The 14,028-nt window shown below is 32.8% G+C and overlaps 2 protein-coding genes across 3 annotated transcripts; both read left to right on the top strand.

The window, feature by feature from the left end:
- The first annotated feature begins 843 nt into the window (after positions 1-843).
- Positions 844-4,690, top strand: LOC104742580 (hexokinase-3). 2 transcript variants are annotated; one of them, XM_087486572.1, is made up of 9 exons: positions 844-1,631; positions 2,368-2,518; positions 2,619-2,798; positions 3,102-3,176; positions 3,328-3,483; positions 3,568-3,666; positions 3,763-3,890; positions 4,004-4,082; positions 4,172-4,690. In XM_087486572.1, the coding sequence occupies exons 1-9, from the start codon at positions 1,360-1,362 to the stop codon at positions 4,526-4,528; spliced, it is 1,497 nt and encodes a 498-aa protein (XP_087342698.1). In that variant the 5' UTR covers positions 844-1,359; the 3' UTR covers positions 4,529-4,690. The 2 variants fall into 2 exon arrangements, with proteins under 2 accessions (XP_087342698.1, XP_087342699.1); XM_087486573.1 differs by lacking the exon at positions 844-1,631 and adding an exon at positions 2,142-2,244.
- Positions 4,691-11,075: 6,385 nt separating this feature from the next.
- LOC104744022 (formate--tetrahydrofolate ligase-like) lies at positions 11,076-14,028 on the top strand. Its single transcript, XM_087484889.1, has 5 exons — positions 11,076-11,482; positions 11,798-11,947; positions 12,024-13,199; positions 13,302-13,448; positions 13,543-14,028. The coding sequence occupies exons 1-5, from the start codon at positions 11,327-11,329 to the stop codon at positions 13,816-13,818; spliced, it is 1,905 nt and encodes a 634-aa protein (XP_087341015.1). The 5' UTR covers positions 11,076-11,326; the 3' UTR covers positions 13,819-14,028.

Genomic DNA, 14,028 nt, shown 5'->3' on the forward strand with positions numbered 1-14,028 from the left:
CCCCAACGGCAAAAAGAGCACGCCGTTGAAATATTTTAATTCAAAGCAGAGTCTTCACTAAATCGACCCGGTCAAAGGTCAAATGAAGTTTACTCTTTTTTACTACTTTATTTTTTTAATGTAATTTTAGTTAACGTTTGGTAATCTCCCTATATTTTGTAACTGACCTTAAAAGTGTGATTAAAGTAAAAAAGAGAGAGACAGAGAGAGAGAAGACTGGGCACGACGGTAATATTATAGAAATGGAGAGGGTAGAAGTGCTAATTAATTTTTCTTATGCGGTCGTATAATTTTTATTCACTTTTTCGGTGACCCATAGATAGAGAACAGAAGAACATCGTTGATAGTTTAGTTTAGAGTGGTGGAGTCAATTATTGACCAAAAAAAAAACTTCAAATTCCTCTTTTTTTCTCTGAATGTTAGTATATTTTTTGAAACAAAATTAGTGAGGAACAAAGCGGTTTTTTGTTTCATCCAAAAAAAAAAAAGACAATTAGGTTGACAAAGAAGGCGTCAGTTAACAACTAAAATTATCACATATACTATTTTCACTCCCATTTAAATAATATTTTTGTATCAGAATATTTTAAGTTTTATATTATTAAAAAACTTACCAACGGTAGTAAAAAAATGTTTCCTTCAAAATTCTCTTTACTCACAATTTTTTGTAAAAAAATTTGTCGGCAATATTATTAAAAGATAATGATAAATTTTTTTTTATTCTAATAGTCTTAATTAGGTGTATAATTAATTGTGGAAAAAAACGAAACCGTCGACATCTGAAAAAGACGAGAGGGTATGTTGTAATTACGCTCTATATATATAGAAAATAAAATATATATAATCACAAGTTCGCTTTCCAAATCTCTCTTCTTCTCTCTCCTTCCGCTTTTGTCTCTGCCGAAATCCATAAATCTCTCTCTCTCTCTCTTCGTATTTATTTTAATCGTCACTTCACCGCCGGTGAGAAACTCGAGAGTTTTTTTTTGAACCTTCACCGGAGGTTACCGGTGGAAAAACACTATCGAAATCGAGGTGGTTAGTTTACAGGTGGAGCAGTGACAGCTAAGTTAGAAAGGCGGCGGAACAAAAAAAAAAAAAGAAGTCTCAAGAGAGAAAAATAAAAGTTAAAATAAAAAAAGTAGTAGTTGATGATGATGATGATGATGATGATGATGATGATGATGAAGATGTTGGTGGAAGAGACTCGTATAGGGTTTTCTAATAGGCGTTGTTGTTCGCTGTTTCTGAACTCTTGTTTATTATTGGAGTAAGTAAAAAAATAAAAAAGCGCCACAGAGAGAGAGAGAGAGATTGTTTTTTTTTTCTTTGGTTCTGTTTTTTTTTGTTTGGGTTGTGATGGGGAAAGTGGCGGTTGCGTTTGCGGCTGTTGCGGTTGTGGCGGCTTGTTCTGTTGCGGCGATGATGGTTGGTAGGAGAATGAAGAGTAGGAGGAAATGGAGGACTGTGGTTGAGATTTTGAAAGAGTTGGAGGATGATTGTGATACTCCCGTTGCTAGGTTGAGACAAGTTGTTGATGCTATGGCTGTCGAGATGCACGCTGGCTTGGCTTCTGAAGGTGGCTCTAAGCTTAAAATGCTCCTCACTTTCGTCGATGTTTTGCCCACTGGGTAAGCTTTCCTGATTAGGGATTTCATGCTTATTAACATTGATTTTTGAGTAGTGTGTGAAACATTGATTTTTGAGTAGTGTGTGAAAGATGATTCCCTGTCTTCTGTTCTCTTCTTGTTTGCTTTTTGATTATCAAGATTTAGTGATCTCAGCTTCTTTCTCTTTACTCTACATTGCATGATCTCACCAAAGTCCTTAATTTTACTGTTTCCTAAATGTAGTAAAATAGAATGTTTTTTTTGCTTGATTCTTATATATATATATATATTACAAATCACTTGCTCAACGAGCTCGTTCCTGGTCGTGGTAAGGGTCTCTCGTGTTTGAGCTTTAGTTGGAGGGAGCCAGGGAATTAAAGAAGTGTCAGTGGGTACCATTTTGTGCAAAAAAAAAACAGATCCTTTGATTCTGTTCTCTTCTTTTCGTTTATGTGAATTTTATTTAAATATCCGGTTAAAGCTTTTAAGGACTTCTTCTTTCTCTTTTCCTTCTCTCTTATCTCTTACCTTTACTTTGGTATCTTGTTCCTATCTACTAGATTGCTACTGCTCAAAGAAAATGAACTGGTTTCTTCATATCGTAGCCATTGGATTCTCTCTTTTTTGAGGAAACGTATTTCAATTTCTTTTTTCTCTAGACTCATCACTGTCACAACTAGCCTGTTTGTTCAAATAGTTTACATCCAATCATTGCAGTTGTGTGTTGGATTGCACTGACTGACTGCTTTTGTTTCAGGAGGGAGAAAGGAACTTATTATGCACTTCACCTTGGTGGCACTTATTTTAGGATCTTAAGAGTTCATCTGGGTGCTCAAAGGTCCTATCTAGATGTTCAAGATGTTGAACGACATCCAATTCCTTCACATCTGATGAATAGCACCAGCGAGGTGACTATTTTGCTTATTATTTTACTCGTCCTTGCTTGTTATGTATAAATGTAAAGTACTTAATTTAGTCTCTGTTGATCTGTTGTTCACATGATTACAGGTTCTTTTCAACTTTCTCGCCTTCTCCTTGGAAAGGTTTATCGAAAAGGAAGAAAACGTGTCCAATTCACTAGGTGTTAAGAGGGAACTTGCATTTACGTTTTCGTTCCCTGTCAAGCATACTTCTATTTCTTCAGGAGTTCTAATCAAATGGACCAAAGGTTTTGAGATTAGTGAAATGGTTAGTCTTATGATACTTATATTACTTTTTATATTCTTTGCAACCTGTGGTTGTCTTTATTATATTTTTTTTGTTAATCTTAGGAATAATTTCAATTCGTACCAACTCGATAGAATTACTCTCTACTATCAAAATTCTATCTGATATCCTGATAGTGCTCTTGGGTTAACAAGAGTGGATGAACTTTAGCTTAACTATTAGCTGTGTTATGATTTTGTGGCAATGTAGTCCACCTCTTGGAATTTGGTGTGGGTACAGCATAAGCTAAACTGTAATATGATCGTATATGCCTTACTGTTTTAGGTTGGGAAAGACATAGCTGAATGTCTACAAGATGCGCTGGACCGAAGAGGCCTAAATATGCATGTTGCGGCTCTTGTAAGTGCTTTGTCATTGCAACATATTTCGTTTTCTTGCCTCTTTTACAATACGCCTTGGCAGAACTCCAATCAAAATGTCTATGTAGCTGCTGCGAGAAATTCTTATGAAATGATGCTTGGTTCTTATTTCTATTTCCTCTTTTGAGCAGGTAAATGATACTGTTGGAGCCCTGTCACTTGGATATTATCATGATCCAGACACGGTAGTAGCAGTTGTATTTGGGACAGGTAGTAATGCATGTTACTTGGAACGAACTGATGCCATAATCAAGTGTCAGGGTCTGCTTACAACTTCTGGAAGCATGGTACGAAGAACTATGTTGAGAAATCAGCTATCATGCTTTAGTTCCCAGAGAAATAAATGTAAAAGATTCTTTCTTATCTTTCAGGTAGTCAATATGGAATGGGGTAATTTTTGGTCCTCTCATCTGCCTAGAACTTCATATGACATTGACTTGGATGCAGAGAGTTCAAATTCAAATGATATGGTATTCTTTGCCTTCTTTTTCATGTTTTGTATTGCACCACCATGAGTTATTATGTGAATCAATTAGCATTAAGATCTGTTGGGGTTTTCTTTATAGGGATTTGAGAAGATGATATCAGGAATGTATCTGGGTGACATTGTTCGTAGAGTAATTCTTCGCATGTCTCAAGAGTCTGATGTCTTTGGACCCACCACGTCCGTATTATCTGAGCCTTACGTTCTAAGGTACATGTCATCTTTACATCTGATTGTTGTCTAATTTGATCTCACATCAAGTATCTTCTATCTCTCAGTACTGTTTACCAAAGCGTCTAAGCGTGTATACTTCTATCTCTCAGTACAAATTCAGTCTCAGCCATGCATGAAGATGACACACCTGAGCTACAAGACGTAACAAGAATCTTGAAAGATTTGGGGGTAAGTTAACATGTTGACTGTTATTGCGTTTTTTAATGGAACCTGAAGGTGGAAAATGTAATAAGACTTGTTATGAATGAACAAAACAGGTATCGGATGTCCCACTGAAGGTGAGAAAACTAGTGGTGAAAATATGCGACGTGGTTACACGAAGAGCAGGGAGGCTAGCAGCAGCAGGAATCGCAGGAATATTGAAGAAGATAGGGAGAGATGGAAGCGGAGGAATCACGAGCGGGAGAAGCAGAAGCGAAATCCAAATGCAGAAAAGAACAGTTGTTGCAGTAGAAGGAGGTTTGTACATGAACTATATCATGTTTAGGGAATACATGGAAGAAGCTTTGGTTGAGATATTAGGAGAAGAGGTGAGTCAATACGTAGTCGTTAAAGCCATGGAAGATGGTTCTAGCATTGGCTCTGCTCTCCTCGTTGCCTCTTTACAGTCATGAATCATTTTCGTGATCTGTTCGTATTTATGGTTATATATAAAAATTGGTTATGTGCGTCAGTCAGTGTGTGTAAATAAATTATTCAATATTTGTTTGTTGTTAATTATTATTATTATTTATATATATACATGAATTATTCAATATATGTAGTTTTTGTGTAAATGTTTAGGAAGGTTCTCTTTTATAAATTCTTTGGTACTTTTATTCTTGTGATGTGTATTGGAAGGCTTTTAAAGAAAAATAATTAACACTATGTAAAAGTGATGATGACGATTAATAGAATGTCAATTTCTATTGTTTTTCTTTTTGTTGCTTTTTTAGTGCCAAAGCCTCCCTACTAAAGATAACAGATAACTATATGAACTTTTATATGTTTGCTTTGTATCATGCATCTTTCAATGTTTGCTTTGTAGCATCTTTCAAAAAGAATGAAGTTCAAAATACATTTACCAAATTTCGTTTCTTTAAACTGTTCAATTTGTTCACATTAAGTAACTTTCTCATTAAGGAGTTAACACAATTGCTATTCCCTAATAATAACATAGATATTTGGAAGATTTTTTAAAGATTTAAAATTATGATTCTTTTTTTTAATTGCTATGAATTATCATATGATAGTATAATATATAAAATTATTTTTAAAAATCTAGCTTCTGTTTTGCATATATTGTGATTCGAATTTTTTAAAATGAACATACACTTTTCAATCAATATAAAAAAAATGTGTTCGACGTCCCATATCGGTTAAAATAATTTAGACAATTATTTATAGTCATATTATGAATAAGATCAAAATTAATCAAATTTCGAATAAACAAAAATCTTATATTCAAATTAATTCATACAAACCTACAGATATATAATTTTCCAGGGTCATAATTCTCTAGTAATTTCTAAATGTCTTACCAAATCTTATGTTATTGAACATAAAATTATATAAAACTGATTGGTCACTTAAAATATCATGTTATTGAATCAACAATTTGTAAAACTAAAACAAATCCATTGTAATTCAATTTTTTTTTTTTTTTGAGAAAGTTGTGAAAGGATTTGAGTAGATTTTTACATCCACTTTTACTCACAAACAATAATTTAAAAATTCACACCTATACATGTGTTTTTTTTTTAGATACTTCAATATAAAGGGGTGTATTGGATTAGGAATTTAAGAAGATTGTATGCGAGTTTATAATATTTGGTGAAATTTAGGTGAAATAATTTAATTTTAGGATATCTAGGTGATTTTAATGAGATTTAAAAATAAGAATAAAAAAAAATTGTTGACGATTTGGTAAGATTTCATCTTTAACGACCATATGCTTGAAGAAATAAATCGGTCAGTCTTAGGGCATTAATCGACCAAATTTGTCAAAAATTTTGGTTTCAATTTTGACCTCTAGATTTGATGGGTTTCATACTCTTATCACACACCATGACAGTGTTTGTTGAGAAACAGATCAGTAATCAATTGATTTCTCTAATCGGTCTCTTGATTCACTCATCGTGATATCGCAATCGCAAACCCTAATTTAAATAGAGGAATTTTTAACTTTAGTTTTAATATGACTATCAATATATTTAAATATCAAAAAATGGGATATACGGCAGGACGAGTTTTGATCAATATTAATAAAATATGGTGCTACAACACGAGTTTAAATCACTATTTTATTATTTTGTAAACACCACCAATATTAGAATAATAAACATGTAATATACATTCACAATAGTTTACAACAACAAAGACTTTTTAGTTATCTAAAAGCAAATAAGATATATCATTAAACTACTTATAAGATATTTACTAAAAAAAAAACAAATTGTAAGCTATATTTTACCTTTATTAAAATTATAATATTAATAAGTCTAATTAGATAAAAAAATATTTTAATGTGACAAAAAAAAAATTATCTTGATAAAACAAACTTTAAAAGTTCTTATAATATTAAAAAGTCTAAATAGATAAAACAATATTTTAATGTGACAAAAAAAAAATTATCTTGATAAAAACAAACTTTAAAAGTTCGTGGATGATATGGTGGGATTAGTTTGATGGAAGGTAAGTTAGATGATAGTGCTAATTTCTTTTCACACTTCTAATTTTAAATGTGCAATCGTAATATTAAATTACTAAGTTTATACATGTAATTTGGGTTAAACCTACAAATATTAAAAATTAAATTATATAGCTTTAATATTAAACTAGAAACCTCTAAATTTAACATTATTTTTTGAAATAAAAATAAAAATTGGACCATGGGTTGAAAAATCCTAATAAGTGATTAAATAAATTGACGACACAAATATAAGTAAATAAAAAATCAACAATAGTGGGCCTTTTGTTATAGTGGCTGCGCTTATAGATTAATACATGTAATTTGGGTTAAACCTATAAATATTAAAAATTATATTATATAGCTTTAATATTAAACTAGAAACCTCTAAATTTAACTTTATTTTTTGAAATAAAAATAAAAATTGGACCATGGGTTAAAAAATCCTAATAAGTGATTAAATCAATTGACGACACAAATATAAGTAAATAAAAAATGGGAAAATGTCATGAAAACCCACTTTGGGTGTGAGTTCTGTCACAAAAACCCACTTTCCACTCATGGTATACTTTCCCAAGTTTTTTGCTTATGTGTCCACTTTCCTTTTACATTTTTGCCCTTACTAACAACTTACCTCTCTTTCTCTCCTTCTTTTCTCTCTTTTTCTCTTCTTTTTTGTTGTTAACACTTTAACAAAGTAAAATATATTTATTTGTTATCATAAAACAAATTTTCTATTTATTTATATAAAATATGTTATGATTATATATTTTCTACATTTTAAGATACATATTGCTATATTTTTTATGAATTTTTAGATTATACAGTATCCATCAGTCGTTGAACATTTGTTCAATTATAAGTGGATAATCAATTGCAGTATTGTTAATAGATAGTTACTTGTGTTTATTCATACAAAATATACATACATAAATTTGGTTAGATCTTTATCCATAGCATATTATTCATAACACAACATAGACCAAATAAGTACAAAACCCTTTAATTCTAAATTTTAAATCCTAGAACATAAACCCTTGAACCTAAAACCAAAACTATTCACTTTAAAAAAAAAACAAAGTTTAGTGGATAGAAAAACTGTGGATAGGTCTCCATGGATTTACAAAGCATATCTAGACATTAAGCTGAAGAATAGCAGTTGAATGGTGGCTATGGATGTGATCATGTGGATATTTTTTTGTGGATACCAATGTAGACAGACCAAAGAATCATCATACAACATCCACACAATTAAATCCATAGACACCATGAGCTCATTGCTTCATATTTTGTGTTGGTCCAGAAACATATACACTCATAAGTGGTTAATAAACAAAATAAAAATTAACAACATTGATTTATTTAGAACATTGAATATCAATCATGTGGATTAATAGTTATGGATACTTATCTTATAATATCTTGCTCATTCTTTACATGAGCAGAAATTTGTCCAAGATAAATTAGCCACATAGATTTCTTTTAGCTAAATATTTTTGTACTATTTTTCAGCTAGAAGTAGGTATATTAGAACTTAGAAGTGTCACTAGAAGCATACTACACAATAAACATGGTCATTATTAATCTCAAAGCCTATCCACCAAATTCTGACCACGTGGACAAGCAATCCAGATGAAATTTATTGACAAGTTTGTTGCATGTTCAAACATCACTATAGTTTAGCCACTTAGATGTCTTTTAGCCAAATGTTTTTGTACTATTTTTAAGCTAGAATTAGAGATATTAGAACTTAGAAGTGTCACTAGAAGCATACTACACAACAAACATGGTCATTATTAATCTCTAAGCCTATCCACCAAACTCTGACCACGTGGACAAGCAATCCAGATGAAATTTATTGACAAGTTTGTTGCATGTTCAAACATCACCATATTTTAGGGTTTAGACTTTAGATGGTATATAGATTCAATGTCTATGTTTTGAGTTCAAGTTGTATTGTCTAAGGTTCAAGGTGTAGGATTTAGGGGTTAAGGTTAAAAGTTTAGGTTTAGGTATGTGGATGATGTGTCTATATTTTTAATTCATGGTTTAGGATTTAGGATTCAAGGTGTATGGTTTAGGGTTTAGGATTTAAGATTTAGGGTATAAGGTTTACGTTTTTGGGCTTATATGGATTTAGTGTCTATGTGTGTTAGGATTTAATATTTAGGGTATAAACCCTAAACCCTAAACCCTAAACCCTAAACCCTAAACCCTAAACCCTAAACCCTAAACCCTAAACCTTAAAAGAAATCCTTCTAGCTGGAAAATAGTACAAAAACATTTAGCTAAAAGAAATCTATGTGGCTAATTTATCTTGGACAAATTTCTGCTCATGTAAAGAATGAGCAAGATATTAGATAAGTATCCATAACTACTAATCCACATGATTGATATTCAATGTTCTAAATAAATCAATGTTGTTAATTTTTATTTTGTTTATTAACCACTTATGAGTGTATATGTTTCTGGACCAACACAAAATATGAAGCAATGAGCTCATGGTGTCTATGGATTTAATTGTGTGGATGTTGTATGATGATTCTTTGGTCTGTCTACATTGGTATCCACAAAAAAATATCCACATGATCACATCCATAGCCACCATTCAACTGCTATTCTTCAGCTTAATGTCTAGATATGCTTTGTAAATCCATGGAGACCTATCCACAGTTTTTCTATCCACTAAACTTTGTTTTTTTTTAAAGTGAATAGTTTTGGTTTTAAGTTCAAGGGTTTATGTTCTAGGATTTAAAATTTAGAATTAAAGGGTTTTGTACTTATTTGGTCTATGTTGTGTTATGGATAATATGCTATGGATAAAGATCTAACCAAATTTATGTATGTATATTTTGTATGAATAAACACAAGTAACTATCTATTAACAATACTGCAATTGATTATCCACTTATAATTGAACAAATGTTCAACGACTGATGGATACTGTATAATCTAAAAATTCATAAAAAATATAGCAATATGTATCTTAAAATGTAGAAAATATATAATCATAACATATTTTATATAAATAAATAGAAAATTTGTTTTATGATAACAAATAAATATATTTTACTTTGTTAAAGTGTTAACAACAAAAAAGAAGAGAAAAAGAGAGAAAAGAAGGAGAGAAAGAGAGGTAAGTTGTTAGTAAGGGCAAAAATGTAAAAAGAAAGTGGACACATAAGCAAAAAACTTGGGAAAGTATACCATGAGTGGAAAGTGGGTTTTTGTGACAATACTTTAGGAGAAAGTGGGTGTGGGTGTCATTTTCCCATAAAAAATCAACAATAGTGGGCCTTTTACTATAGTGGCTGCGCTTATAGATTAATACATGTAATTTGGGTTAAACCTACAAATATTAAAAATTAAATTATATAGCTTTGATATTAAACTAGAATCCTCTAAATTTAACTTTATTTTTTGAAATAAAAATAAAAATTGGACCATGGTTAAAAAATCCTAATAAGTGATTAAATAAATTGATGTCACAAATATAAGTAAATAAAAAAATCAACAATAGTGGGCGTTTTACTATAGTGGCTGCGCTTATAGATTAATATATGTAATTTGGGTTAAACCTACAAATATTAAAAATTTAATTCTATAGCTTTAATATTAAACTAGAATCCTTTAAATTTAACTTTATTTATTGAAATAAAAAGAAAAATTGGACCATGGGTTAAAAAATCCTAATAAGTGATTAAAAAAATTGATGACACAAATATAAGTAAATAAAAAATCAACAATAGTGAGTCTTTTGCTATAGTGGCTGCATTTATAGATTAATACATGTAATTTGGGTTAAACCTAAAAATATTAAAAATTAAATTATATAGCTTTAATATTAATCTAGAATCCTCTAAATTTAACTTTATTTTTTGAAATAAAAATAAAAATTGAACCATGAATTAAAAATCCTAATAAGTGATTAAATAAATTGACAATACAAATATAAATAAATAAAAAATCAATAATAGTGGGCCTTATGCAGCTATAGTGGCTGCGCTTATAGATGACAAAGCCGTCACTTTCTCTTGCCTTCAATAATTATTTATATGTTTTGAGCAGTGTTCAAGAAAGCGGTCTAGACGGCCGCCTAGGCGCTGTCTAGGCGCTAGGTGCTCAGCAGACGCCTAGATGACCGCCTAACCCGCTTAAAATTACATACATTTTATTTTAATATTTATTTTTGATTTTTAAATTACATATAATTAAATTATTATGTTTTATATCTATATACGTAATTATAAACATTTATATGTTGTTAATATAACTTAAATAAATGTATTTTTCTTACTGTTGTTTATAAATTTTTTATTTTTATAACATATATTTTAATATAATTATATATATAATGTTTTATGTTGTAAACGCCTAAACCGCCTAAAAACCGTTTAGGCCCCGACTAAGTGTTCTAGGCGCTAGGCGTTGGGTCACCGCCCAGATACCGCCTAGCGCTTTGTTAAACACTGGTTTTGAGTTGTTAAAGGTGGAAAAATAGAGGAGAAAACCAATAACAATAATACCAGCCTAGTCCTCTCATTGGTTACTATGGATAACTTAAACATGTAAATGTTAACGTGATTGGGTTTATGGTTTTGGGTTAACTAATAATTAAAAATAAATTATAAAAAAACATCATCGTCCTCTTCCATCATCTTCTTCTCACCCTCTCTCTCTCCAACGCAAAGATCAGACTTGAGACCAAAACCCAAAAAGAGAAGGAAACTTAGTAGAGAGAGTGATGAGTCCATCATCGAGAAAGCTTCAGGTTGTTTCACCAGTTCCGGCTGATATTGATATAGCTAATTCCGTCGAGCCTTTACACATCTCTGAGATTGCCAAAGATCTCAATATCAACCCACTTCACTACGATCTCTACGGCAAGTATAAAGCTAAGGTATTATTCACTTCCCTTTTTCTTTATTTCTCTAAAAAAAAAGTGGATTATTCATATGGATCTGACATAATAATTTTCAAGATATGGCTAATGGGGTTTTAAGTGTTTTGAGCTTTCAGTAGGCTATTACGTAAGCTCAAAGTTTATAACTTTCGATTGATTTTAGCTTCTTCTTACCATTTTTGTATCAAAATTAGCTCTCTTTAACTTGTTCATTTTCTATTACTTATTTTTGTCGGTAGTTTCTCTCTTATGAAGGTCTGATTTAGTTGTTCAGTGTTCTGATCTAACTGACTGATGATTCGTGCTTCTTAGGTTTTGTTGTCTGCGTTTGATGAGCTTCAAGAACAAGAAGATGGTTACTATGTTGTTGTTGGAGGGATTACTCCAACTCCTCTTGGAGAAGGCAAGAGTACTACCACTGTTGGACTTTGCCAAGCCTTAGGCGCTTACCTCGATAAGAAGGTTTTACATCTTTCTCTCTTTCTTTTGCATGAACTTCTCTTTTGGTACTATTGATATCTGAAGTGTTGTTGCTCAGGTTGTTACTTGTCTTCGCCAACCATCACAAGGACCGACCTTTGGAATCAAAGGAGGTGCAGCCGGTGGTGGGTATAGTCAGGTCATTCCTATGGATGAGTTCAATCTTCATCTCACTGGAGATATTCACGCGATCACTGCTTCCAACAATCTCTTAGCTGCTGCAATCGACACTCGGATTTTCCATGAGACATCTCAATCCGACAAGGCTCTTTTTAATAGGTTGTGCCCTCCTAATAAAGAAGGGAAGCGTAGATTCAGTGACATTATGTTCAGGAGATTGACTAAGCTTGGGATCTCCAAGACCAGTCCTGAGGAGCTTACTCCCGAGGAGATAAAGAAATTTGCTAGGCTTGATATTGATCCTGCTTCTATCACGTGGAGAAGAGTGATGGATGTTAATGACCGGTTCTTGAGGAAGATTACTATTGGTCATGGACCTGAGGAAAAAGGAATGACCAGAGAAACTGGTTTTGATATATCTGTTGCTAGTGAGATTATGGCTGTTTTGGCTTTGACAACCTCTCTTGGTGATATGAGAGAGAGGCTTGGTAAAATGGTGGTTGGTAACAGCAAGGCCGGAGAGCCGATAACAGCTGATGATCTTGGTGTTGGAGGAGCCTTGACCGTTCTGATGAAAGACGCTATCAACCCGACACTCATGCAGACACTTGAAGGGACACCTGTCCTTGTTCATGCTGGTCCTTTTGCAAACATAGCTCATGGAAATTCATCAATTGTTGCTGATAAAATCGCATTAAAGCTGGTGGGACCTGGTGGATTCGTGGTTACAGAAGCGGGTTTTGGTTCTGACATTGGGACAGAGAAGTTCATGAATATTAAGTGTCGTTACAGCGGATTAAATCCTCAGTGTGCGATTGTTGTGGCAACTGTTAGGGCCTTGAAAATGCATGGTGGTGGACCTGATGTTGTTGCCGGGAGGCCTCTTGATCGTGCTTATGTAAGCGAGAATGTTTCCTTGGTTGAAGCTGGATGTGTGAATCTAGCAAAGCACATCTCAAACACAAAGGCTTACGGTGTGAATGTAGTTGTTGCTGTGAATATGTTCTCAACGGATACCGAAGCAGAGCTAAATGCAGTTAGGAAATTTTCAATGGATGCTGGTGCTTTTGATGCTGTGATTTGTTCCCACCATGCTCATGGTGGTAAAGGAGCGGTAATCTTCTCTCTTTGAAAACTAATATTTTCTGATGACAGTATATGCAGTTAATGTTTGCGATTCCAGCTTAAGAATGAATTGTTCTTGGAAATGTTGTAGGTGGATCTTGGTATTGCGGTTGAAAAAGCTTGTCAAAACATTACACAGCCACTTAGGTTCCTTTACCCATTGGACATTAGCATCAAAGACAAAATTGAGGCCATAGCTAAGTCATATGGAGCCAGTGGTGTTGAATACTCAGACCAGGTAATTGATTCCTGGAACGACTTCTTCATTTTGTTGCATTGTTGCTAACAGAAACCTCTTTATGTAATCCCTCTTCTGTGATATGTGAATGCAGGCAGAGAAACAGATTGAGATGTACACACAACAAGGCTTCTCGAATCTTCCCATATGCATGTCGAAGACACAATATTCATTCTCGCATGATGCATCAAAGAAAGGAGCACCTACAGGGTTTGTGTTGCCAATAAGAGATGTAAGAGGAAGCATTGGAGCTGGTTTCATCTATCCATTGGTTGGTACAATGAGCACAATGCCTGGACTTCCCACAAGACCTTGTTTCTACGAGATTGATATTGACACCGTCACTGGAAAAGTTCGTGGCCTTTCTTAATTCTGGTGGATCAGTCAAACCTGTGTGCTTTCCTCCCTTCGCCATCAATTCTCACTTCAACAATAAAAAACTGCAGCTGTACTTCGAAACTGAGTGTATTGAGTGTTTTTCTTCGTTTGTGAAATGAATAAAACATCTCTTCTGATTATCTCTGGACAACTCACTCTTCACCATTTTAAAATGAATAAAAAAGTATATTATCTTTCTGAA

Source organism: Camelina sativa, chromosome 14, assembly GCF_030686135.1.
Source record: "Camelina sativa cultivar CO46 ecotype springtype chromosome 14, ASM3068613v1".
Lineage (NCBI taxonomy): Eukaryota > Viridiplantae > Streptophyta > Magnoliopsida > Brassicales > Brassicaceae > Camelina > Camelina sativa.

What these genes read in the sequence shown, in the direction of transcription:
- LOC104742580 (XM_087486572.1), top strand. Translation starts at nt 1,360, where the DNA reads ATGGGGAAAGTGGCGGTTGCGTTTGCGGCTGTTGCGGTTGTGGCGGCT. An exon ending in ATATGCATGTTGCGGCTCTT is followed by an intron (nt 3,177 to 3,327) that starts GTAAGTGCTTTG and finishes TCTTTTGAGCAG; the next exon opens with GTAAATGATACTGTTGGAGC. An exon ending in GAATCTTGAAAGATTTGGGG is followed by an intron (nt 4,083 to 4,171) that starts GTAAGTTAACAT and finishes TGAACAAAACAG; the next exon opens with GTATCGGATGTCCCACTGAA.
- LOC104744022 (XM_087484889.1), top strand. Translation starts at nt 11,327, where the DNA reads ATGAGTCCATCATCGAGAAAGCTTCAGGTTGTTTCACCAGTTCCGGCT. An exon ending in GCGCTTACCTCGATAAGAAG is followed by an intron (nt 11,948 to 12,023) that starts GTTTTACATCTT and finishes GTTGTTGCTCAG; the next exon opens with GTTGTTACTTGTCTTCGCCA. An exon ending in GTGTTGAATACTCAGACCAG is followed by an intron (nt 13,449 to 13,542) that starts GTAATTGATTCC and finishes ATGTGAATGCAG; the next exon opens with GCAGAGAAACAGATTGAGAT.